Below are 26,700 nucleotides of genomic sequence, written 5' to 3' on the forward strand. Positions count from 1 at the left end.
ATTTAAATAAAACAACAGTTTAAAAAATGTTACTTAATAAAATTGATTGTGGCTAAACAAGAAACCTAGATATTTGTTTTATTATTAGAGAATTTTAATTTGTAGTGAAAGATCTGCCTCCTCCCATACACTCACTGATAAGCCCATGGCTCCGATAATTTTAAAGGTGAGTTCTATCAAACTATTCATGTAGTAGATATGTCCAGATTTACACAGACTATTTAAGAGAATAGCAAAATAAGGTTCTCAGCTTATTCTATGTGAGTAGTATAACCTTGATACTAAAAGTAGGCATGGATAATATGAGAAAATAATTACAGGTCAGTCTTTCTTAGGAACATGGATATAAAACCTAACAAAATGTTAGCAAAACAAATCCAGTGGTGTTATTGAAACATGATCATGTCTAAAATCCTGCAATACAATTCTGATACTGCCTACCTGCTGTTATGTGTTGGACTACACAGATTTAAGGGCATAGTCCCCAACAAAACTGTGCTCGCTTGAGATGCCAGTCACAAGTTTGGGTGTCCCCAGGCTACTCACACTTCTGACTAACTGGCTGCAAATCCAGGAGGATCCCGTGACCACCCTCCCACCCCCAACCCCGGCCCTGCAATTTGACAGTTCATTTATATGACTCACAGAACTTAGTATTATAAAGATACAAATTGGGACCAGCCAAATGAAAGAGACACACAAAATGAGTTTGGGGAGGGTTCCAGATGTGGAGCTCACATGCCCATTTCCCCTGGAATCAGGATATGTCATCCTGACTGTGTGTCAATAGGTCACTAGCCAGGAAGGTTATCTGAGCCACGGTGTGCTGTTCTTATGGAAGTTTCATTAGATAGCCATGATTGAACAATTGGCCACATGATTGAACTCAATCTTTAGCCCTATCCAAACTCCCTGAAGATTGGACTGGCTCAAAGCCCGAACCCTCTAATCATATTACTGGTCATTTTGGTGACCAGCCCCCATCCTGAGTCATTCATTAGCATAAACTCAAGTGTGATCCATGAGGCTTGTAAATAACCAAGACAGTCCTGTTACCCAGGAACCAGGCACAGAGACCAGACAATTATTATTTAATAATGACAAAACAGAGTTTGTCCCAGAAATCCAAGAATGTTAGTGTGTGAATTATTATTGCTGCATAACAGTTCATCCTAAAACCTAGAGACTTGAGGTAATGAAAGCTTAAATTACCTGACAGGAATTCAGGAGCAATTTACTGGGTGGTTTTGGTTCAGGATATTTTGTGAAACTGTAGTTACGTCAGCAGGGGCTGCTTTCATCTGAAAGCTTGACTGGAGGAGAATCCACTTCAAAGATGGCACCTTCTCTTGGCAGTAGGCAGGAGCCTCTGTTCCTCACTGCATGAGCCTCTCTACAGATTCTTTGAATATCTTTGCACAATGACATCTGGCTTTCCCCAGAATAAATGGTCCAAGAAGGAGAGCAAGGAGAGAGCTGCATTGCCTTTCGAGACTTAGTCTCAGAAGTCATGCTATGTCACTTTGACTTTATTCTGTTTGTTAGTAGGGAGTCACTCAGTCCAGCCCACTTTAGAAGTAATTAGATTCCATCTCTTGAAAAGAGGAATATGAATGAAGTTGGGAATCCCAGAACTACCATAGATGGGTTACTCTTTAAGAGAGCTCTTAATATGGATTATTGCTAATTAATTTATGCATTAGCACATTGAAGGAGGAAGCCACTGTGATAATGTCATTGGGTGGAGAAAAAACTCTTGATGAAATTCAGCCCCATTTATGATGAAAACTCTTAGCAAATAAAGAATAAAAGGGGACTGTAATGTGAGAAAGAATATGATTAAATTTATGATTAATTTAGGAAGAATGGATATACATGATCTTGAGGTTTTCTGTGTATCATGTGGTGTATTTTTCCATGTGTTAAGTTTATTCTCCATCCTTCAGCAGTATTTTTAAATTGTTCTTAAATGCCATTTGGAAGTACAAAATGGAAAAGTACAAAATCCCGAGGGGACTACCAAAATCTCTACCTGACTGCCATTAGACCCAGAATCCCACTTCAAGAAATCTGTCCGTCAGAATTATTTACCCAGACAACAATAACCAAAGCATCTATTCCGGTTTATTTATTGCAGCGTTTATTATATCAGAACATGGGGACAGCCTAAATGTCCATCAGTGTGAGAAGGGTTAAGTACAGCTGTAAAATATTCAAAAAGTGGAACACTGTGCAACAGTGAAAGTGAATTAAAAAGAACTGTGTGTGGCTGTGATGGGAACCACAATGTTGAGTGAAAAATAAGCAAAATATTAAAATACACACATAGTCATGGAATGATTCAATTTTTATACATCTATAGCAAATTTAACAGTATGTAAAACAGTATTGCTTGGGATATATACCACGTAAAATAAAGGTATATAAAGACAGCACTGTTAGATGCCACAGTCAGAATAACGGTTCCCTCAGTTCCGGAGAAAGCGTGCAGCCTCAGTGATCCTTGCCCCACTTTAGTCAGCGCCTGGATAATTCTTAGGTGATGTCTTTAAGGCACGATATTCAGTGAGTGTAGTTCATAGACTCATAGGATATGAGAGATAGAAGTCTTCATGGTATTAGGTATTTTAATAAGTGAATTTAATAAAATGGTTATTTTATTTCAGATGAGGAAACTAAGGTCTACAGAGGGAAGTGAGTTGTCCAGGATCAACTCACCAATTAGAATTTGCAACTGCATCCTAGGTCTCCTGACTCTAAGACTATGTTCCTTACAGTCCTTTCTTTAATAAAAGTGTAAGTTGATAAGTAGTTAAACTAGATATCTTAGAGCTGAAAGAAAGATACTAGAAGGGAAAAAAGGGCACATTAATGTCAAGTCTGCCACAGAACTCCTTTGTAAAAACATTCTAAACTAGCACATTTTAACCTAAAAGATGTTCTGACAGTGTAAAGAAAAGGGAGATGTTTCATCTAAAAGGCGGAAAACTTCCTAGATTTCCAAGCGTTTTGCAATAATACGCCCAAATTTGTAATCTTGAGTGTTGTTTCTTAGACCTATAGGTTTGCAAGGTTTCGTTTCCTATAGTTTGTGGTTCATGCTTGTCAGGGAAGAACTGTTAGCAACCTGATTTTAACACCTTCTAGTCTTATTCGAGGCCTTTGGTGAGTTTCAATTTAATATAAATATTACCTTTGAACTCTTCCTCTGTCTGCTGTAAGTGCAGATCGTGTCTCTGCAGTTGAGTGTAGATGATGCTTTGAAGTCCCCTTCATCAGACCACATTGTTTGTTCCCAAAAAAGGACTGTATTTTCTTTTTGTCTGTGGTTATTTCCACAATTATTTAACTTGCTAAAACTATGGGGTATTGTCAGATTATAACCCAAGCCATTGTTTGCCTTAAGCAATATTTTAGATCTTGGAAAACAGTGTTTACTTAAACACGTCTTTCTTAAGACCTTTTAATTTGTATCTTAAACTTGAGTATATCCACCGAAAACAGTGGGAAAAAATTGTGTTGTTTTTTTTTTTTTTACTGGATCTTGACACAAGTCAGGACTCAAAGTGAACCAAAGGAAGTGGTGTGGTTTTTGTATCATTTCAATTGTGTTGAGATAAGGAAATGGAATAGTTTATCCACAGCGAAGCCCTTATGGGAAAGTCTGGTTTGTATATGAAAGTAAAAGGAATTGGCATAACGTTTTAATTCCTTCTGTTGTACTCAGTCATTCCCTCAGCAAATATTTATTTAGTACCAACTATGTGCCAAGCACTGTTCTAGTTGCTAGAAATACAGAGTGAAAAAGTAGAATTATACCCCTGCCCTTACAGAGTGTACATTCTGGAGCAGGTGGCAGGCAATGAAACAAATAATAAATTATATATTAAATTACAGGGTGACAAGTGCTAGAGAGAAAAATATCAGGGATGGAGTATGGGAATGCCAGGGCTGCAGATGGCATTACAGTTTTAAATAGGATGAGCAGGAGCACTAAATAAGAAAGGGATGTTGAGTAAGCACTTAGAAGAGGTCAGGTAGCAAGTCATACAGGTAGATGTCTTGGGGAGGAATGTAATAGGGAGAGGACCTTGCTAGCACAAAGCAGGACGTGTTTGAAGAACCAGGAGGCCCTTGCTGCTGAGGTAGAGGAGTTGGAGTCTTACTGGCCATTGTAGACGTCAGCTTTTACTCTTGAGTAAGTTGGGAAACCGTTGGGAGGTATGAAAATATGCTTTCTGTCACCACTTTGGCTGCCGTGTTGAGAATATACTGTGCATGGATATGGGTTGAAGCAGGGAGTCCAGTTCTAGGAGGCTTTTTCGGTAATCTAGGCAAAAGGTGTTAGCGGCATGGACCAGAGAGATAACAGTGGATGTCATGAGGAGTGCATAGATTCTTGATATATTTTGAGGGAAGAACCAACGGGATTTGTTGACCTCATGGATTGTGGAGTATGAGAAGGAAGAAGGGAGTTGTTAAGAATGACTCCAAGGTTTTAGGTCTGGGAAACTAGGAGTAGAGAAGCTGTTGTGTTGGGAAAGACTGAGGGTCTAGCAGACTTGGGGGATAAAAGGAGAAAGACCAGAGCAATAAATTATAATTTATTGCTGCTAATTATATTAAGTAAATTTTTACGCTGTTTGAGCTATCTCTTGAAAGTAATTCTACCTTGTACCAGTCTCTCTTTTTTTGGCATATGTGTTATCCAGTATCTTTTCTACTGACCTAACTCAGAATATTCAAGTATATTTTCTCCTTTAATCTTCTGTTATAACAGAAGAACTGACTCTGACCTAGAAAATAGAATTTATTGGCTGTTAACTGAAAAGTCCCTGAGTAATTCAGACATCAGGCAGAGTTGCTTAGGCAGCTCATTGGTAGCTCCGAGGACCTGGCTGCTTTCAGTCTCCTGGCTCTACGTCTGGTTTCCCTTCAGGTCCCGACGCTCTGCCAGGAGCTGCAGTTTTCTTATTCATATTCAATCTGAAAGAAAGACTTTGTCTCTACAGGCCCCCTTAGACACCATGTAAGAACAGTTTACCACTGAACTTTTCATTGTGGCATAGAAGATAGAAGATGCTAATTGGCTTGGCCTAGGATGGGGCCTCTACTCCTGGAGCTTCAGGGAAACCCTATATACACGGCATTTTTGAAAGCTGTAGGTAGAAAAAAAAGTGGAGGAAAACGCTTGATTTTTAAATTCCTTTTGCATTGTACAGTCTCTTTGGTTAGCACAGCAAGAATATGATTGTTTTGGTAAAGAGGTTGAATGAGAAGAAAAAAAGTAAAGCAAAAATAAAGTTGCATTCAGACATTAGTTTAAGATAATTTTGCTTCTAAGAGGCTTAAAACTATTGCTTTTTGAACATCTAGAACCCCAGAGGAGCCTTCAGATAATGGTGGAATCTGGGAAATTCCCTGGCAGTCCAGCAGTTGGAATTCTGCACTTGTCACTACCTAGGGCAGGCTCAGTCCCTGGTCAGGGAACCAAAACCCCGCGAGCCTCGCAGGGCTGCCGTGCTCCCCCCAGCCAAGAAAAAGCAATCTGACCGGCCGTTCTAGTAGAATAGGTGTTTCTCAGCAAGGAGACCCTGCTGGTCTCTGGCTGGGACAGTCCTCTGCTCTGAGGGACTGTCCTCGCTCAGGGTGCTGCGTTTTCCGCTTTGGCCTCTGGTTACCGTGTGTCCTGTCACTCCCCCGTTACTGGTCCAACCAAAGTCACCTGTGTATTTCCAGGTTTTCGTAGGGAGGTACAAAATTGAAAAAACTTGTGACTTTCTGGAAAAGTGTTTCGTATGGAGAGCGTAAATACAGATATACTTTGATTTGGTTTCCTGAGTGAGATACGGGTTTGCTCTTTGTTATTCTTGAAGTTCTGCTTTCATTTTTTTTCTCCCTAGTTCTAGAGATTAGATATATTCTCCTTAAAATTTGATTTAGCATTTGAATTAAACTTTTTTGGCCACAGGGTTTTACTACGTTAATTACAAAAGTTTTAAAATTAAATGTAATGTTGCTAAGGAGAAGAGAAATCTGTTTTGATAGCCAAATTCAAGCATTTTGACTTGGGTCACATGGGTTAGAATAGAAGGACCAACCAGTCTTGAACAAATTTCTAACTTTAATAGGTAAAAATTATTTGTGGTCAGAAAAATGAAATGCACTGAGTCTAGAAGAACTCATTCCTAAAGTCAGAATATCTTAGAATACTCTCTGAATATCTGTTAAAGCTCACTTTATAAGCACTTAGGAAATGTTAGACATCTTTGATGAAATAAATGTATATAAAAATATCGATGTGGTATGTGTGGATATAGTCAGTCACTTGCTCTCTGAGATCTGTTTTCTGAAAATAGTTGTATCAATCAGGGCCCAGTCAAGAATGTTGAAACCACACTGGTTATTTTAACAGAGAGAATTTGGTGTAAGGAATTAACTACACAGGCATTGGAGGATTGAAAAGCCAAAGAAACATTGGAATTAAAACAGAAATACTAATTGTGGGAAACAAATACACCCCTAAAGGTTGAGGTTTCAGAACCTAAAAGCTTGGAGAAAAACTGCCCTTGTGGAGCCCTGACCCGGTCCTCTATGAAGGGAGCTCAGAGCCCAGCTGTGCTGGCCCCAAGAACCTGCTCTGGGGTCTTGAAGCACTGTCGCTCGGACCCTGGTGTGTGGGCACATCTGTATCTGAACAGGGCCCACAAGGCTGGTTCTGGGAGTATAGAAGGAAGCTGAAAACTGAATCTGCTGCTGCAACCACGGCAGAGGATGTCGTTCAGGTAACTGACCGGAACAACAAACAAAATCAGGAAGATGGAAGTTCCTTCTTCCTTCCTGCAGCCTTCTCTAGTTCCCATTGGAGCCAGCTGGTAAAAGACTTGTTGTCAGGTAAAAAACTTGTCCCAGGTCAGCACAGCAGTGGTTAGGTTGTTTGGTCGTTTCTTTTTTTGGAGCAGGGTGGGGGGTGGGGGGGGTGTTATTTTGTTGTCGCTGAAAAGCAACAGTGTAAGGAGCGCAGTGTAGTGGTGTTTTTTTTTTTCCTCAGTATCTATCACTCTTGACTGAGTGGAATTTGGGCCTTCTCAGCAGCAGACTTGCCACTTACTGGTTTTGTGAACTTGAGCAAGTGTCTTAATTTTGCTGAGCGTCATTCTCTTCTGTGATGATGAAATAAAATCTTACGTGTGTCGATCTTACACGGCTCAGTAGAAAATCGCTCCCTGTTTCCCTTTGGATGTGCTTGTGCTCAGTCGCTCAGTCGTGACCAACTCTTTGCAACCCTGTGGCCTGTAGCCCGCCAGGCTCCAGGCTCCTTTGTCCATGGGGATTCTCCAGGCAAGAATCCTGGAGTGGGTTGCCATGCCCTCCTCCAGGGGATCTTCCTGACCCAGGGATTGAACTGGAGGTCTCCTGAATTGCAGGTGGATTCTTTGCCGACTGAGCCACCAGGTTTGATGTACTTACTTGTGTGCTTACTGGATAAAACACTGCCCTTGGGAATAAAAGACCTGAGTTTGTAGTTTTTCTTTCAGGTTACTAACTATGTAGAATTCAGCAAGTCACTTTAGCTTCTTGAACTTGTCTTCTCTTTAAAAGTAGGAATAATTTTACTTACCACAAGGGTCATCTATATATGGTGTGAAAGTGAAGTCGCTCAGTCGTGTCCAACTCTTTGAGACCCCATGGACTGCAGCCCACCAGGCTCCTCCATCCATAGGATTTTCCAGGCAAGAATACTAGAATGGGTTGCTGTTTCCTTCTCCAGGAAATTTTCTTGACCTAGGGATTGAACCTGGGTCTCCCTCATTGTAGGCAGACACTTTACCATCTGAGCCACCAGGGAAGCCCAATATATGGTGTAATGCATGTAAAACTAACTTGCACATTATAAAAATGGTGATATGCTAACGACATAAAGTTGCCACTAAATACTATATATGAGTTTCTCTCATTAAATTGACGTGAAAGACTTAGATCTATCTTATGCTCTACCTTGAACCAGTCACTAACCATGTAACACTGATTTTATCTCTGTAAAAATACTGTGCAGAAACTAACACAGTGTTGTTTACCATTGACCATAACATAGCTGCGTGCGTGCATGCTGTCACTTCCGTCTGGTCCGACTCTTTGCGACCATATGGACCATAGTCTGCCGGGCTCCTGTGTCCATGGAATTTTCCAGGCATCAGTACTAGAGTGAGTTGCCCATACCCTCCTTCAGGGGATCTTCCAACCCAGGGATTGAACCTGTGGCTTCTGCATTGCAGGCAGATTCTTCACCACTGAGCCACTGGGAAAGCCCTGTTGGGGTGACCAGATTCAGATCCCTCTGAGGCATTTCTGCAACCACTCTACCTGTTTTGTTGCTGTTTATTTCTTTGTCATTTGTGCTTGCTCTAGAGGAGACACAGAAGAATAACACCCAGACCCCTTTAGTTAACTGCTGGCATCAAGAATCTCTTCTGACCACTGATGTACCAATGGGTAGACAGCATAAACTAGTTCTAGTTACTTGTGAGGTTTTTTTGTTAAATATGATTAAACAAACAAACTTTGAAGAAATGGTATTTTAAAAATAGATTGTCTCCTGTTTTTTAAAATAGTTCATAAACCAAGAAGCGTTTATTTGTACATCTAATATTGAGGCCCCTCAGTTCAGTTCAGTTCAGTTACTCAGTCGTGTCTGACGCTTTGCGACCCCATGAATCGCAGCATGCCAGGCCTCCCTGTCCATCACCAACTTCTGAAGTTTACTCAGACTCACGTCCATCGAGTCAGTGATGCCATCCAGCCATCTCATCCTCTGTCGTCCCCTTCTCCTCTTGCCCCCAATCCTTCCCAGCATCAGAGTCTTGTCCACTGAGTCAACTCTTTGCATGAGGTGGCCAAAGTACTGGAGTTTCAGCTTTAGCATCATTCCTTCCAAAGAAATCCCAGGGCCGATCTCCTTCAGAATGGACTGGTTGGATCTCCTTGCAGTCCAAGGGACTCTCAAGAGTCTTCTCCAACACCACAGGTCAAAAGCATCAATTCTTCGGCACTCAGCTTTCTTCACAGTCCAACTCTCACATCCATACATGACCACAGGAAAAACCATAACCTTGACTAGATGGACCTTTGTTGGCAAAGTAATGTCTCTGGTTTTGAATATGCTGTCTAGGTTGGTCATAACTTTCCTTCCAAGGAGTAAGCGTCTTTCAATTTCATGGCTGCAGTCACCATCTGCAGTGATTTTGGAGCCCCCAAAAATAAAGTCTGAAACTATTTCCACTGTTTCCCCGTCTATTTGCCATGAAGTGATGGGACCAGATGCCATGATCTTTGTTTTTTGAATGTTGAGCTTTAAGCCAACTTTTTCACTCTCCACTTTCACTTTCATCAAGAGGCTTTTTAGTTCCTCTTCACTTTCTGCCATAAGGGTGGTGTCGTCTGCATGTCTGAGGTTAGTGAGGGATACACATCCTCTAAGCACATCAACTATGATAATGCCACACTAGTTTGTCTTGCATCTCTGTTCCGGGAAGAATTTTACTTGTGTTGGGGAGAACAGTTTCTTGGCACAGAAGGAAAGTAAAAGATTTTGAATGAAGAGAGGGTAGTTAAGCAGAAAAACAAAGGTTTAAATATGTTAAATTTATTTTGAATAAATAATTGAACATTGGGAAAAGGGAAGGTATAGTGAGAAGGTAGTTTCAGGGGTGTTGATAAAATTGGTGACCTCAGGGTGGATGGAGACACAACAATTAGAAATGTGTTTATAAAGTGGGACTCCCCTAATCCTACTGTAGGTCAGAAGTTAGCTTTGTGATTGGTTCTCTTTGCTTCTTTTTCAGACTTCCCAAAAGACCTCATATGAATGTCTTACCCATCACAAGTTTTCACAGCATGGACGCTAAGGCAGGCTTTTTGATGAGATGCCTGTGTATTACCACAGATAACTCACAGAACTTTATTTAAGCATGTTATTTTGTTAAGGTTTTGTGTTTAAATATGAGTGACTGTTTTTTACACTAATATAAAAATAACCTGAGTAGTGTTGCTCCATTTGTATATATATTTATTAGTTTAGGGATTGATGGGGTGGAAGTTGGAAACGGGAAAAGATGGATGAGTTGCTTGTTAAGGGAAAAGACAATATTCTTATGCTAATCCAAGCTCTGGATCAGGAGCAAAGCAGCCATGCAAACAATGGCTGTGGAGCCAGAAAGTCTGCAGTGAGTCTAGTCCTTCTCAGAAAGCTTGTCAGACCAGGCGCCTGGAGCTGCCCAGGGGGAGGGACCCCTGGAAGGGAGAGTTTTCTCCTTACTACTTTATGGAGTTGGCAGTTGGCCAGCTTGTTGAAAATTCCCAAACCTCACTACTAGAAAGTAAAAATTAAGGGTGGAGGGCTTAACGGGAAGCGGAAAGAATGACTTTAGTCTGTTTTTTCAGCTGACTTTGGCCTTTTCCTGTTTTGTTTGTTTTTTTTTTTTAATCCTGATAGAACTATTGGTTTAGCTTTCTTGCTATTTGCGAAGCTTTAATTTTTTTTATTTAAGAATAATTTATATTTTATTGAGTAATGTTGTCATAGTCTTATTTTCCTGAAGAAGAAGCCACCAATCTATGTATACAGGAAAGGAAAGTAAATCTATTTAGATTCCTATTTGGACTAACTAATAATAGCTTTTAAACACTAGCATCATTTAAAAATTTTGATCATGTGGCATTTTAAATGTCATTTCCTTATATTCTTAACATTGTATGATCAGATATTTTTAATTTTAATATAAAAATTCCAATGAACTATTCTAGGAATTTAAAAATACTTATATTTTCAGGTATTAGGATTATAAAATACTCAGTTTCAGGAATGGTTGCAAAATAAGTTTACTATTTTTGTTATATTATGATTATAGAAAAAGTTAGATCAGATCAGATCAGTCGCTCAGTCGTGTCCGACTCTTTGCGACCCCATGAATCGCAGCACGCCAGGCCTCTCTGTCCAACACCAACTCCCAGAGTTCACTCAGACTCACGTCCATCGAGTCAGTGATGCCATCCAGCCATCTCATCCTCTGTCGTCCCCTTCTCCTCCTGCCCCCAATCCCTCCCAGCATCAGAGTCTTTTCCAGTGAGTCAAATATGCTGGGACAAATAAAGGGAAAGTCATCCGTATTTTTATTATTAATTACAACAGTAACAGCTGACATGTATTTACTGAATGCTTAATCCTTGGATCCAAGGCACTAACTCATTTGGGTTAGTAATACTGTTCCCATTTTTTGGCTGAGGAAACTGAGACCTAGATAGCTTGAATAACTTCCCCCAAATTACATAGCAAATAAATAGTGGAGCTGATTTTTGAAACCAATAGACAGACATCAGAATTTACTTTCTTCAGTTTGCCAGGATATTATGTGAAATAAGTGCCTTTATATAGAACACAAAACTAATGTTATCTTTATGGACTCCATAGTTTAAAAAGGCAGATGTAACAGTGTATAGTGTGGAACTAGGGACAGTTTTTTCCCCCACAAAAAATAAACCTTACTTGCTGAGGTCATTTAAATATAAAGAACATATTTTTGATTACTCCTTTGAAAGAAAGATGTTAGAATGTTATCCAGTTAGTTCTTTGGGCGTTGTGACTGTTTATGTTATACCTTTTTTTTTTTCTTTTTTTTCTTTTTTGGTTGCACCATGAGGCTTGTGGGATCTTAGTTCCCTGACCGGGACCCAACCCAGGCCCTTGGCAGGTAAAGCACAGAGCCCTGACCGCTGGCCTGTGAGGGAACCCCCTATTTATGTTATGCTTTTATTGTTATACTCTGACTCAACTACGCTTTTCAGACGTGTGCCTTTTGGTTGACTGCGTAATAACTTAGAGTGATCAGGCTTTTATTATTTCAACAAATTTCTCAGAATGACTGTATTATAGCAATAGATGTTATCTACTGCTGCCCAGCAAATTACCAAAAATCTTAGCAGCTTAAAACATCCAGCATTTATCATCATTTCATACATTTTCTAACCATTAGGAGTCTACCAAAGGCTTAGTTGGATGGCTCTAGTTTAAGGTCTCATAAATTGTAGTTAAGATATCTGTGAAGCTGCAGTTACTGGAAAGCTTCCCTGGCACTGACCGATCCACCGCCAAGGTGGCTCACTCACATAGTTGTTGGCTTGCTTGCTTGTGTGCTAAGTCGCTTCAGTCGTGTCCGACTCTGTGCGACCCCATAGACGGCAGCCCACCAGGCTCCCCCATCCCTGGGATTCTCTAGGCAAGAATACTGGAGTGGGTTGCCATTTCCTTCTCCAGTGCATGAAAGTGAAAAGTGAAAGTGAGTCCGACTCTTCTCGACCCCACGGACTGCAGCCCACCAGGCTTCTCCGTTCATGGGATTTTCCAGGCAAGAGTACTGGAGTGGGGTGCCATTGCCTTCTCCGTAATTGTTGGCAGGAGGCCCCAGTTCTTTTCCACAGGGACCTCTCCATAAGGCTGTGTGGGTGTCCTTACTACATGGCAGCTAGCTTCTTCCCTCAGAGTATTTCAATAGTGAGTAGGGAGGAATCTGAAATGCCTTTTATGATCTAGTTTCAGAAGACAAAATCTGTTGTTTCCATTTTATTTTAGTTTGTTAGAAATGAGTCTTTAAGCCCACTGGGAATTCAAGAGAGGGAATTAGGCTTCATCTTTTGAAGACAGTGTCAGAGCATTTGTGGATCACCGTAGTTATCTTTTGGTAGATTGGTGGGGTTTTTTTAACTGAAAAATAACACTTACGAATAGTAGTTTATATCCCAGCTGTGGTAATACACACTACATTAATACTGTACATGACAGAGCCTGGATCATGAATTTATTTTATTGGTGAATGCCAAATAAATATATGTGATGTTAATGCTTTTATTAGTAGAGTTTTTGAATGAACATTGGTGTTCTGGCACTGTTTTCTCTTTCCATTCTTAGAAGGCTGTCTCATATAGGACCATAGCTTTAAATATCTCTATGTTGTTGACACAACAGATTTATATCTTCAGTCTCAGAAGTTTCCTTTAAGTTTCAGAACCAGATGCCCATTAGACATTCCCTTTGAGTAATTTCAAATGTCTAAAGTTGAACCATTGATCTCTTCTTCCACTCCTTTCAAAGTCCGTTTGTCTCCATTTCAGTAATTGCTCGTGCCAGAAACGTAGGGATTTTTTTTTTTTTTGACTCCTCACTCTCCCTTACCCCCATGTCTAATCCATTACCAAGGCCTACTGGATCTGTTTGTGAAGTGTGTCTTGAATCCATCCACTGTAGCACTCCTGCCATAATCCTAACTACCACTGTCCCTCTCCTGAACTGCTACAGTACCTTCTTAGTGGTCTGTTTGCTTCTCCTTTTGTTCTCGCCAGTCCCTTGCACAGAAACCAGATAACTACGTTCCTATCCCACTTACGTTTCAATCCCAAATTCACACATGGTCTTGCCTGACCTGGTCCTTGACTTTTCTGCCTCTTCAGCCTCAGCATTGACCATATTACCCCTCTTTCCCAACATTTCAGAATCCTTGTTCATCTTGGCCTCATAATCTTTGTGCAGGCTGTTCTGCTGCCTCCAATCCCCTCTCCCCAGCCTTGTTGCTTTACCTGAGTAAATAATTCTTTTATTCATCAGATCACACCTGAAATGTCACTTTTCAGCATTGCTTCCCTTGACCTGTGTATCCTCTAGGACCTGGCGCTCTCTTTGCACTTCCTCAGATTGTGATTGTGTGTCATTTGTATTGTCCTGTTTGATGTTTTAATTGTCTTATTGATTGTGAGCTCCATGAAGGTTCGATCTGTTTTGCTCTGTCACTATATTACTGTTATATACAGGATCGTGTATATAATAGGCTCTTAATAAACGTTTGGGAAGTAAATTAATATTCATTGGCAAGAACGCTGTTCACTCAGGACTTAAGAGTTGGAAGGAATCTGATGAATCATTTATTGGTCTAGTCTTGTTTCCATCATTCCTGTCATGTCCTTGACAGAGGTGCATTGATACTTTATTCCTTTGATATTCTGTGAGCAAGGGTCACTGGTCCTTTCCGTTGTATCTCAAGGGTGGTCATTTCTCTGTCCTTTGCATTCTTGTCATTTTCTAAAGTATTTAAGAGTCCTGACCAGGTGGAATAAAGTGAGATGGTTACTCCTTTGACTGTGGCAGTGTTCCTCTATCAGCGCTTGATTAGATTATCTTTTCTTAGCAGTTGGTCTTAAGCACTGATGCTTTTTGAGCTTGTAGTCAGCTAAAACCTAACATTTTTCTTTTAAAGATTAGGGGCTCTCTTTGTTAGATTACAATGAAGCTCTTGAAGCTGTTTACCCTCAGCCCTCTCTTAGCTAACGCTGTTCTCCATAAGTTGTGGGAGAGTTTTTAGTATAAAAATGCCTCGCAGCTGGGATCGTCACAGGAGCACAGCTGGGATCGTCACGGTGGCACCTACCACTCCCTGTGCAGGGTTTGCAAGTATGCCATAAACATGTTTGAGAAGAAACTTTTTTTAAGCACCTGCTCTGTAGCAGGCTTTTCTAAATACTTTATGAAGTAATGTACATAAAATATCCAGGACGGCAACTTAGGGTAGCATTTAACACATGGACACCCACATTAGATATTGTTGATTAGAATGATGGCCCTACCTCTTAGCAACTGTGTCATCTTTGATAAATTCCTTAAACTCCACGTGCCTTCGTTTCCTCATCTGTAAAATTATTATTGAAAATAACAAGCCTATCTTGTAAGATGGTTGTAATGGTTCTGTAAATTAATATATTCAAAGCATTCATAATAGTTCTGCTACTTAGAGGTGAATATATGTTAGGTATTACCTCATTTAGTTCTCAGAATAAATATTCTCAGAATATAATTCCAGTTTTACAGATGAGGAAACTCATCCAGAGAGGTGAGGTTACTTCTTTAAGGCAGATCCAAGATTTAAACTTGTGCCAAGAGTGGTAGAGTTGCAGATGTTTGTGTGGAAGGAATCACACATGATCCCTTTGCTTTGAAAGGGACTGTACGTGTACAGATGCCTAGGGTCTCACTGACTGCAGAATGCCTTGCCTGTACTTCTAATGAGATAAGACCACATATTCAGTAAATAAACTGATGAAGAAGCAGTGACACGGAAAGATGGAATCAGTCACATCAGTCAGTTTTCTGGCCAAGACTCTGAGGTCCTTGAAGCAGAATCTGTCATATTTTTATTTGTAGCCCCTTGCATTAATGTGTAGTACATACTCAGAAAACACGGTTGGTGAATAAGTGAGTAAACTAATAAATGTGTGAAGGTATAAGGAGAGAGTGAGAGCTACTAATAAGAGAGGCAGGAATGATGCCAGGGTTTTGGGCAAGGGTGACTGGAGAGATGGCACCACCATCCTCTGTGATAGCAGATGGAGGAGGAAGAGAAGAAGGCATGTCTAGAGGAATGGGAAGAAAAGTTAGTGAGTTTGATTTGGGCAGATGGAATGCAATCCTAGCCGAGTATTTAATAGACATATAGAATAAGGAGAGAGATCAGGGTTGGAAATATACTGGAAAATTCCTTTGAATTTGAATCATGGAAGAGGTATCCCTAGAATCACGATCCCATAATTTGAAGAAGTGAGTTTTCTTAAAAATACTGTTAAAGTCATCATTATAGATGCTATTCTGTAATAATTTTAGACTTTACATCTTACTTTCTCAGCACTGTGTCAATGAAAAGCAGTTTAACGTCATAGTAGAGAAGTGAGAAATTGCAGAGATTTTAGAATAAACCATATATATAAAATGCAAAATATAAATGACATCTCACTCTAAACCTTATTTCCTCAATTCTCAAAGTGCCTTTGGAGAGCTAGTTAGAGTGAAAAATTATTAGCTAAAATAGAAATCTTGATTTATTTATGGGAGAGTTCATGCCAGGGTAATTATTTTACAAATAAAAGCATTTTCACTTAGGAATAGTTCAGGTTTAAGACAGTAAAATCAGTTGCCTGGACCAGTAGAATGAGGGAGAAATAGAATCATATTCATTTTTATACACACTGGCCTTTTTTTCTGTTAACTATTTAACTATTTTATAATTGTCAAACCTTAATTGGAGAGGTTATGTTTCATGTCATCCGTATTAAAAGCTCAGTTTTCTCCTAATGAAGTCAGATTTGAAATATTTTATGGAAATAATTTTATTTAAGGCATATTTCTATTGTTTTTCCTTTAATGATGAAGCACACTGCATATTGAAATGTTTTTCTAGATAGACTTTCTCTTCTATCTATAGAATAAGTTATTAGAAGACTCAAAGTGTTTTATCACATCTACTGAGAGATTATTAATTGTTTAGTGTTTTAAATTCAATTCTTCCTGCTTTATTCTTAATATATTTAGAAATTTTCTTAATGGTGTTAAAAGTGTTTTATTTAGAGCAACCAGAAAAGACTATTGAGGTTATTAGTGTTCTTATCTTTTTTTACCTAAGGTTAATTTAAGATCAGGAGAAGTGGCAACCTATTACTAAATTATTTTAAGCTTTTGAATTATAGTGCCTTTTTTTTTTCTTTTAACAAAGATAGCTTTAATCTTTGAAAATGTACTCTATTGTTTAAAGATATGTTTGGGCATTTGTTTTCCTCTCTTAGTTTGTTAGAAATCTTCTAGAATTCAGTTGTATTCATTTCCTTTTTAATATTTTTATCTTTTAGGAGTCAGGAAGAAAGCAGTGGAAGTTGGAGTCATTGTTACCTGATTGAGACTTTTTACAAGAAAATCTGATTGAATAAAAGTCTTTTAAATTAGTGACCATACAAGACCAGTTTTTAAAGGTAACACTGTACAGGAAACGTTAAAATTGAACAATGACTCAGCTATACATTTACATCAGGTTATTGGGAGCCTATCTGTTCGTCATTTCTCATGTTCAAGGTAAATTCATTTAAGCAATCTTATCTCTTTTGTTAGTCATTTATTTCTGTATATAAAAAAAAGACTCATTATTAGGACTGCTCTTTCAACTCATGTCCCATTTTGAACAGTTAGGCCCAGTATGCCAATAGCTTTTAAAAGTATAGAGGCAAAGGATAGACACATGCTAAGTAATTTTTGAACTTTACTATGACAAAAACATTTCCAAGTCTCTATAATAAAATCTCAGCCTCTTTGAACCTATTCTGTTATCTGCAACATAGGCATTATTATATGCAACATCAGGTTTTAGGAGGATTAAATGAGGTAAAATATAAAGTAAAGTAGCTGACTTAGTGCCTGACACACAGGATAATAGATACTCAGGACTTGGTTTTAAAATTCCTCTCCTTTAAATTACAATAAGGAATAAACAGTTTTTTTTTAAAAGCATTGTTGTTAAAAGAGTTTAAAAAGATACATATTATGTCTATGTGCCAAATATTAAAATTGAGTACTCCAAAGTTTTATTTATGACCAGTATTGTAATTCTGCATTGTGCATTTACAGCATAGAACTCCCAGACAGGAAGTTATTGTGATGATTCTTAGGATCGAGTGGGCTAGATATTTCCACATGAGCTTCTTCCTGTGGTTTAATTAGGACAGTATTTTCAACTAAAGAAAGTGCTGTTTGACAAAATGGTTTTGTAGAACGTACTGAACATCTTTGTTCTCTTAAGTTTGTGTCTTTAAAGATTTTTCTTCATGTTTTGTTCACAGTGACAATTAATATCTGCTGATAAGAATTAGGATTAACAGCATGAACCTTTACATTTTCATTTTAAAGAATGAATGTCACAGTGAAACCTTAGCTTCTTTGTATTTTGTCTTGGGCTTAGCACCCTTATTCCATGCCTGAGTACGAGAGTGCTCTTGCAAAAGCTGCGTTTTTGTGTGAAACATTACATTATTTAATAAAACATCTTTATTTTAATTCTGTTATTACATGCCTTGTTGATCAGTACCAATCAAAGCTGTCATAGTTTTAAGATGAGTTAAATTAATAGTAACATTAGTATAGCATTTGCTACCTTACTCCCAGGTAATCACTATTTGGTATTAAATTTTTTTAATCTCCACAGTATGATACAAAATTCTCATTCCCCATCTTAAGTTGTTACATAATAAGCTTTTTTTTTTTTTTTTTTGACCATGCCATGTGGCATGTGATACCTTAGTCTCCCAACCAGGGATCAGACCTGCTTCCCCTGCAGTGGAAGCTTGGAATCTTCACTACTAGACTGCCAGGGAAGTCCCAATAAGCTTTTATTAGATGAAATAAATTGGGTTTTAGTTAACAAATTTAAATGAAAAGTCTTAACACTATATTTCTCTGAGGAAGAGCAAAATTTATTACATTTCCTTTCAAAGAAGGTTAGTCTTTGATAACTATTATTTGCCTTTAAATAATAAGATTAAAATATTTGCTCTTAATGAAAAGAACTAAAACCAATGTGCAAGAATTATTTCTTAGCAATTACTAAAGATTGCTAGAGTGGTGTTACATATATAACCTGTAGCTTCAGCCCACCCTCCGACTTACAATTTTATGCTTTGTAAACACAGGACTTGTGGGTAGAAAGAAATTGGCATGTTGTAGGAACTGACACAGGTCTTTATGTCTGGGTGTGACGGACAGGAAGTGCTGTGAGTTGGCGATGGAGACGCCCACAGGGCCCAAATCCTGTGGGGTGTCAGTAGGCACGGTGAAGGAAGTTGAACTGTATTCTGAGTGTATATGAAGCCATTCAGCCGTTTTAAGCAGATGAGTGATGAGATCAGATTTAGGTTTATAGGGTAACTGGCTGCTCTGTAGGAGACGGACTGGATGGGCAAGCGCAGAGGTCGGGAGGTCAATGTCGGATTCTTGTATTTCGGAAGTGACATAATGCACCCGGGAAATGGCAGTGGAGTTGAACCAAAGTGAGAAAAAGTGAGATACATTTCGAAGGCTGAGCCCGGGGAGGGCCAGGCTTGAGGAGCAAAGTCAAGCACTCCGTTTTAGATGAGTTTGTTTTGAGATGCTTAAGCACCCGGGGAGGGGAGGGTGCGGAGAGGCTGTACTTGGTGCCTGCACCTGTGCGCGGTGAAGCTTTGCAACGTGAAGGTGTAGCTCGGGTTTCTTTGCTCCTGACCCCCTAGAGTGAGTCTGTGTTACTCGCCCCTTCGTTTACATAGCACCTTTGTATTATATCGCGCTCTGAATGTATTTATGTGCTTATCCTCTCCACACACATACATCTTTGCCTTCTTCCAGGTTTCTCAAGAACCAGATCAGTTTCCAGCATTCAGTAACTTGCCTGCACGTAGTAGCCTCTAATTAGCTGCTGTTTTGTTAATTAAATATTTGAGATAATATAAACCCCAGATGCAAATTATTGCAATTAAAGTATTTTTAGCTCTTAAATTCAGTGTTCTAGAAAGTTATGTGTATTAACCATCATGTAAGTGAATTTTCCAGTATTGGTGATCTTTTGGTATAATTTTTTTGTTCTTAGTACTATCTTCATTTATTCACTTTTATATTTAAGCCCTTTATTATGCATTCATTTGATCTATATATAATCTCTTAATTGGAAATTATTATCATCATTTTTTATAGGTAAAAGCCTGAGGTTGAGAGAGTAACTTATCAGTTGAGATATTCAAGACTTGAACCTTTGACTTCTCACTGTTATTTCAGTGTTATTTCTGCCGTACTATACTGCTTTTTCTGTGTACCACTAGATTTTTGAAAAAAAACCAGCTATGTGCACATATTACTTGCCATTTGGTCTCCATAGTTGCATTGATGCTTCCTTCTGTAACTGTAATAGGGTTTTAAAGCCGGTTAAGAGGCCTCAGGTGTGTTGCGGTCCTGTGCTCTTACTGAGTAAATGAGGGTGAAGTGACATGCGTTGCCTGTAATCAGCTCAGTCAGTGGTGCAGGGGCGTCGTAGACGAGACTCCAGGTTTCCTGTTTCATGCCTAGCGTATCTCTTCCCTTCTTGAAACTCTTCCCCCCGCCCCACCCCACACACACCCTTCTTTTTCTCTTGATGTTAACATAAATGAAGTCTATGTTTTGTAGCAGTTTAAAGGATTAAGTGAGGATTATTAAAATTTAAGGCATGGAATCACTAAAGTTTATTTAGCAGCACATTCTTTTCTGGTTATTCATGGGTGTGTGCGTTATTTTTTCTTTTTTCAGTAGTTCTCACCAGAATAGCTAAATTTTAAGTCAGGTTCACATTATGCCTTGAATAACTCATTTAACATTTATAATGAAACACATACATAATTCTCTTAATATTTTATACCTGTTTGGCTCTACATTTTATTCTCTGGAGATCTACCCCCACAAGGGGTAGCCTAGCTGATTTCACTTTTCAGAGGGAGGAATTACTAAAACGTTGCTTGAGTTCCCTTCTGCTTTCAGTCTGAAAGAATCAGTGCCAAATATGCCAGTAAGTGTCATTTGCGGCTACGATACTCTAATGCGAGAACACAGTTCTGTGTCCATGCTCTAACTACCGCCCTACAAGCAACCTTCAGTTTCGGGCAGCACAGTCTGGGTTTGAACCAATGACCTTGAGAATAAAAGGCACCAGATAATATGATTAGTCCCCAAACTCTCACAGTTCCCTTACTTAAGCAATTAAAACCCAGAGCGAAATGCTTAGTAACTTCACTTTCGCATAGAGGTACGTACAAATAAAGGGCTTACTTTTTGTAAGCTGGTCACAAGTTTTGAACCAAAGTGTCTTTAAAAGGAGCCATAATTTGTCAATTTTTTAATCATTGGAAATAATCTCACTGTTCTGAAATTGCTTTCCACTTTGTACCTTTCTTACAAGTTACGACCATTTTCTACCTTGTGCCACTCTTGTCTGTCACTGGTGCAAAAATTGTGACGTAGTCATCTCCGTATATCCCATGAGAGCTGAGATAGTTTTTCTGTGCATTTTAGGCTGTTAATAAACGTAATCATATAAATAAAGCTTATTTTTAATTAAAAGCACACAACTACGATTAATGCAATTAAGAAAGCATAGAAACTTCTCCTAACTGAAAAATTGGAATAAAAGAATTAGATTTTCAGAAATGGTTCATTTACACTTTCACATTTGAATACAGGGCAGAATCTAGACAGCGTGCTCCATGGTACTGGGATGAAATCAGACTCCGATCCGAAAAAGTCAGAAAATGGAGTAACCTTAGCACCAGAGGACACCTTGCCTTTTTTAAAGTGCTACTGCTCAGGACACTGCCCAGATGATGCTATTAATAACACATGCATGTAAGTATTTTATGCTTCTTAAAGTTATAAGAATAGGGTTGCATTTAGTGCTATTTTAAGAATCGTTTACTTTGTCTAAATTTTTTTCTCTAACTCTATATGGTATCTCTCCAAAGAGCCAAAAGCTTCTTGTTCTTTATATAGGAACATTTATTAAGTGATTGATGGTTATTTTCTTAGAGTAACATTGTAATATAGCTTTTAAAAGAGGTAAAAGGAATCTGGTATTTGTCATTTTAGGTTTATTTAGTGACCTTTTTATCGGAAAGTTCTTGATGCTCATTGTAGATAACGTAGAGATTATTAAAAAGAAACATGAATTATTGAAAACTCACGTAAACCTTGTAATTCTAAATTGGTTGAAATATTTTACAGGTCTACAAGAATGACATTGTGATAGTTAAATAATTTTATTTTCTTATAAGTGAGCCCCCAGTCTAAATCTGCTTTATGTAACCACTTTAATTTTTCTACTTAATTTTATGTTAACTATTTAATATTTATATATGATCATCTAATTCTGTTCCATATTCCTAGGGGACAATGAAGAATTAATTGTCTCACTAGTCAAAAAAAAAACCACCCTGAAGGACTCCATCAGTTATCTTCTTGTTACTAAGATATAGTAATCAGTAGCTTGTTTTGTACTTTCCTAATACTTTTATGCTCTTTGAATGTGAACAGATATATAGTGAAAAAGTATACATATAAAATATTGAAATTGTATGATCGTTCACCATGTCTTAGATTTGTTGTTTGTTCTCATAGTGGTTGCCTTTACTGTAACAGACTGGTTGGTCTGTGTTAGGAGGTGCTCCCTGTTACATTACCAAGTGACTTCCTGCCAGACTTCTTGTCTGTAGTTCCCACTTGGTCCATGTGAGCTATTTGTTAGAGGCTTGGGTAACCCAGAGTAAAACTTAGTGATCAGTTTTAACAGAATTTCATCCTGTCACACTTAACATTTTCTCATTTCAGAAAATGAAAAATTCTATGAGAATCTTAACTGTAACAGTACACTTATTGATGTGAATAGTAAGGAGGAACACAAAATAATCTTTTAGATATTTCTTCTACTCATTAAAGCTTGAATGTATTAGGAGAAAATCTGGCATACTAATACCTAAGTAACATTTAATTTAATACAAATACATTTATATACATTTCTTGAAAATTCAGCTATTCAGAAGTTCTCCTTTTTTCCTTATCACATTAAATAAAAAGTGCCTCAGAATCTTTGTTAGTCAGATCTTCCCAAATATACTTTTCTTTGTCATTGAATCTATTTTTATGGTTCACCGAGAAGGTTTTTTTATTCATAATACTGTGTATAGTATGGGAATACAGAAAATCTTATGGATGAAAAGAGACAAAGTTATTTTTAAGTATATTTGTAAGCATTAAAGATTATCTACTTTATAAAGTTTTATAGTTTTTCTGTGATCACATGACTGTGATTAGCAAAGAAAAGTTAAATAGTATTTCATATTTGGGGGGACTTGTTTAAAAGAAATCCTTTACTGCCTGACACTGGAATTTTATTCGACCTGTAGATTTTAGTTCAAATACGACAACTTTTATTTGCCTTAAAATGCATGTGGATTTGCCAGTAAATCACTCTGAATGTAATTCTTACTCAAAACTAAAAGCCATCATTAACTGGTCACATTCAAACTGAGATTTAATTAGTACCTTCCGATTTGGAGTTGATCTTTTGTCTTTTTGGCTTTTTTTCTTTTAGAACTAATGGGCATTGCTTTGCCATCATAGAAGAAGATGACCAGGGAGAAACCACATTAGCTTCAGGGTGTATGAAATATGAAGGATCTGATTTTCAGTGCAAGGTAATATCTTATTTGAGGCCTATGAAATTAAGAAGGGAGGGGCCACAGGAAAAACATTGACTCCTCAAGGAGAAGTGTGCCTGGTCTGCATATTGCTGTGTGTTCTGGGAACAAATATATTGGAGGAAGCTTAGCTCTTACTTCAGGTTATATGATTGTGTCAATTGAAATTACAGATTATTTTACTTTTTAAAAAAGTTTTAAATTATCTGTTTTTAAATTGTCAAACCTGTAAAAAAAAAATAATGCTGTTACACTTATTTGTACATTATAAAATGGACTAGAAAGACTTCAAAATGACGAGTAATAACCTTTATAACTCCCCAAGATAACGTAGAAATGTTAAGCCCTTGTAAGATCTCAGTGGAGTTACTCCTCCAGCAAAGGAGTCAGAGGATTAGTAATAGTTTATGAACATATTGATGGCTTTGGGTTATAAGCCTAATGTCTTCAAAATCTTGTATAATAATTTTGCCCCAGGTGATCTTTCCACTGTTTTTGAAAACTGCTCCAGAGAGAACTGTTAATTAACAAATTTAAGCCTCAACTGTTTTAGAAAAGTATTCAAATCAGTGAGAAACTCTCAGGATTGGTAGAAACTTAGGCTCACACACAAATGCACACATGCAGACAGTCACATACACGGCATCCTATTTTCTATTTGCTTCACCTCTAGCAGTAAGGGGCTCGTTACCTCCCAAGCCCACCTGTTCCTTTTGTAGTAATGACCTCACCTTATCCTTAGAAAGTTTTTCTTCCACATCTCTCTTCCTTTGTCCTTTTTTGGATCATAGAGAACAAATTGAATCCCTTTTTAATATGGTCGCCCTTTACTATGTGAAGAAATCTTTTTTATTACTTCACTCCTCATACACTACAGTTTTCACCCAATGAAAATAATAGTTCAAAATAACTTCAACTACTCCTTATATAGGATCAGCTTTAGAGTTACTCACTGTTCAGTTTCTCAGTGTAATATGCAGAATTGACTCTGGTCTGGCGAGGAAAAACAAGAAAGAGTTAGTAACTCCTCCTGAATGCAGCAAAATTTCATGGTCGAGTTTTGTCCTACCTTATTCTTAAATAAGATACTGAGTTTTCTGTCAGCTGAAATCCCAGGATCTTTCACCCATGCAACTGCTCAGCCATCTCTCTGCATTCTTCATTGGTGCTGTGGGTTTCTTGACACAAATAACTAAATGAGCATGGAATGAATTTTGTTACATGGTTGTCACATAGTTGTCAAAGTTAAATTTCGTTGCATTAAAATTAACCCTTTGCCCTTACCTGTCGGGATTCAGGAGATGCTCATTTGTTTTTGTCTCTTCCGGTTCTCTTTATCAACCACACTTCAGTGTACTTTTTAATCACTTAAAAATGTTGACGAAAGACCTCTCTATGGTTAGAGCACTGAGCTGGGCAGTAACAACCAGTGCCTCACAGGCCCCTCAACCAGGCCTGTCCCAAATGAATATGTCAGTCTAGTTTAGTTATGAAGCTTGACAGTGTGTTCAGATGGAAGTGCCGCCTCTTAACTAGCTGTGGAACTGTGAGCAAGAAACTTTACTCTCCTGTTGTTTTCTTATTAGCCAAAGAGTTCCTGTAAGAATCAATAGGAGACAGCACATATGCAGAGTTTAGCACAACTGGCACATAGTAAGGACTTAATAAATGTTAGCTTTTACCATATTGAAAATGTAGTTGAGAGCAGGCTTTCAGCTGAATCACACATGCCCCTGAGTGCACGCTGACCACAGTGCCTGAGCACCGCTGGGCACACGGATGGTTTTAAGGGAATCGGTTCACAGATCTGAGCTTCCATAGAGCCTGTTGCTTCATATTCATCTGCCTGAGACCAGAGCTTCTCAAGCAGTTTCTCTGTTCCTCCCTCTCCACAATCAGCCTTCTCACGGTTTCCTGATTAGTGGCCTGGAATGTAAATCCTCAAGTTCCCGAATGCTGTTATAATTCAAAATCTTAGTACCAGTGTAGGGAACATGGGGATAGCAAATATATTTGCATGTTTGGTAGTTCATCATTTTTTGCTTTCAACCAAATTGCTTCATTTAAAATAACTTTTCATAGTAGGATTATTATAGATCTTTGTCATATGATTGGAAGGTCTTCAAAGAATTATGGGACAGTGGTACAACAAATCCTTCCATTACCATCTTTTTGTTTATCAAAAAATCTTAGTACTCACCCAAGAAGAGGAAAAGAGAGAAATAGGAATAAAGTTAAATGCCAGACTCTTCTCATTCTAGCAATAAGTAATTGTCCATGAATTTATAAACTAGTTTTATTTAAGTCCTGTCCATCTCATACCTTTCCAATAAAATTTTCTTTTTATGTAGAGGTTATAATGTACATGTAATTTTGACTAATTTTATACTAATAATTGTGATGATAAGTCAAGCCAGAATAATTTTTAAGACTTAAAGATATCCTATCACAGGAAGTAAAGAGATTAATTTATATTTATATATGTTTATTTTTGAGGTAGAGAATTATATCATGATATATTACATTAGGGCATAATGATTGTGGAAAATGTGGAAAGGAAATAGCATAAGGAGAAAAAGGAATACTATAACATTTTCCGATTTGTCCATTTATTTTTTAAAATAGTGATAATGGGTATTGAATTGGTATTTTATTTAGATGCTCCTGAATAGATTTGAGTTATTTTAACTTTGTTTTAAAAAGTACAATAAGTAAGCTATTATCAATACATTCTTTGCACCTATTTATAATGAAAAATTTTAGATGTTAGCCTAAAAATATGTAAGGGAATACATCGTGTTTCGGAATTCATTTAGAGGGGTGGTTGTTCAGTCGCTGAGTCGTCTCTGACTTTGCAGCCCCATGCAACACACCAGGCCTCCATGTTCCTCACTATCTCCCGGAGTCTGCCTGAGTTCATGTCCACTGATCTAGGGGTTACACAGACGAAAATGTTGACGACCACTTGGGTTACCTTCTGTGTATATTGCTACAAATCACTGTTAACTTACCTGGCACCTCACCTGAGCAGAACAGCTCTTCTGCGGGCACCTCACCCTTTCCTCCCGGTGCTTCCACATGCTGTCGGGTTTGGGTCAAAACAGACTCAAGTACTACTCACCGTTCTTTGCCCGTCCAGCCTCTGTGGGTAGATACAGCGTATTGTCTCTTCCTGTAGGGTGAGTTATTCCTCAGAAGAAGCATTGCCATCCCAGGCCTCGGTTTCCCCTCATACCATCCAGCCTCTGTGGGTAGATACAGCGTATTGTCTCTTCCTGTAGGGTGAGTTATTCCTCAGAAGAAGCATTGCCATCCCAGGCCTCGATTTCCCCTCATACCATCCAGCCTCTGTGGGTAGATACAGCGTATTGTCTCTTCCTGTAGGGTGAGTTATTCCTCAGAAGAAGCATTGCCATCCCAGGCCTCGGTTTTCCCTCATACCATCCAGCCTCTGTGGGTAGATACAGCGTATTGTCTCTTCCTGTAGGGTGAGTTATTCCTCAGAAGAAGCATTGCCATTCCTTAGATTGGTTTCAGTTACTTTCTCCTGTGGCATTCCTCCTAACCCACCACCCCCATTCACGTTCACTAAATAAG

At 38.4% G+C, this 26,700-nt stretch overlaps 1 protein-coding gene across 1 annotated transcript in view; it reads left to right on the plus strand.

The window, feature by feature from the left end:
• BMPR1A (bone morphogenetic protein receptor type 1A) overlaps positions 1 to 26,700 on the plus strand; it is a 141,229-nt gene that overhangs the window by 92,001 nt on the left and 22,528 nt on the right. The window contains exons 3-5 of the mRNA XM_019953874.2: positions 16,717 to 16,936; positions 21,094 to 21,256; positions 22,998 to 23,100. Coding sequence (XP_019809433.1) covers positions 16,870 to 16,936; positions 21,094 to 21,256; positions 22,998 to 23,100 — 333 coding nt within the window. The 5' untranslated portion in view covers positions 16,717 to 16,869. The remainder of the gene's footprint in view (positions 1 to 16,716; positions 16,937 to 21,093; positions 21,257 to 22,997; positions 23,101 to 26,700) is intronic.

The sequence above is a fragment of the Bos indicus genome, chromosome 28 (assembly GCF_029378745.1).
Source record: "Bos indicus isolate NIAB-ARS_2022 breed Sahiwal x Tharparkar chromosome 28, NIAB-ARS_B.indTharparkar_mat_pri_1.0, whole genome shotgun sequence".
Classification (NCBI taxonomy): Eukaryota; Metazoa; Chordata; class Mammalia; order Artiodactyla; family Bovidae; genus Bos; species Bos indicus.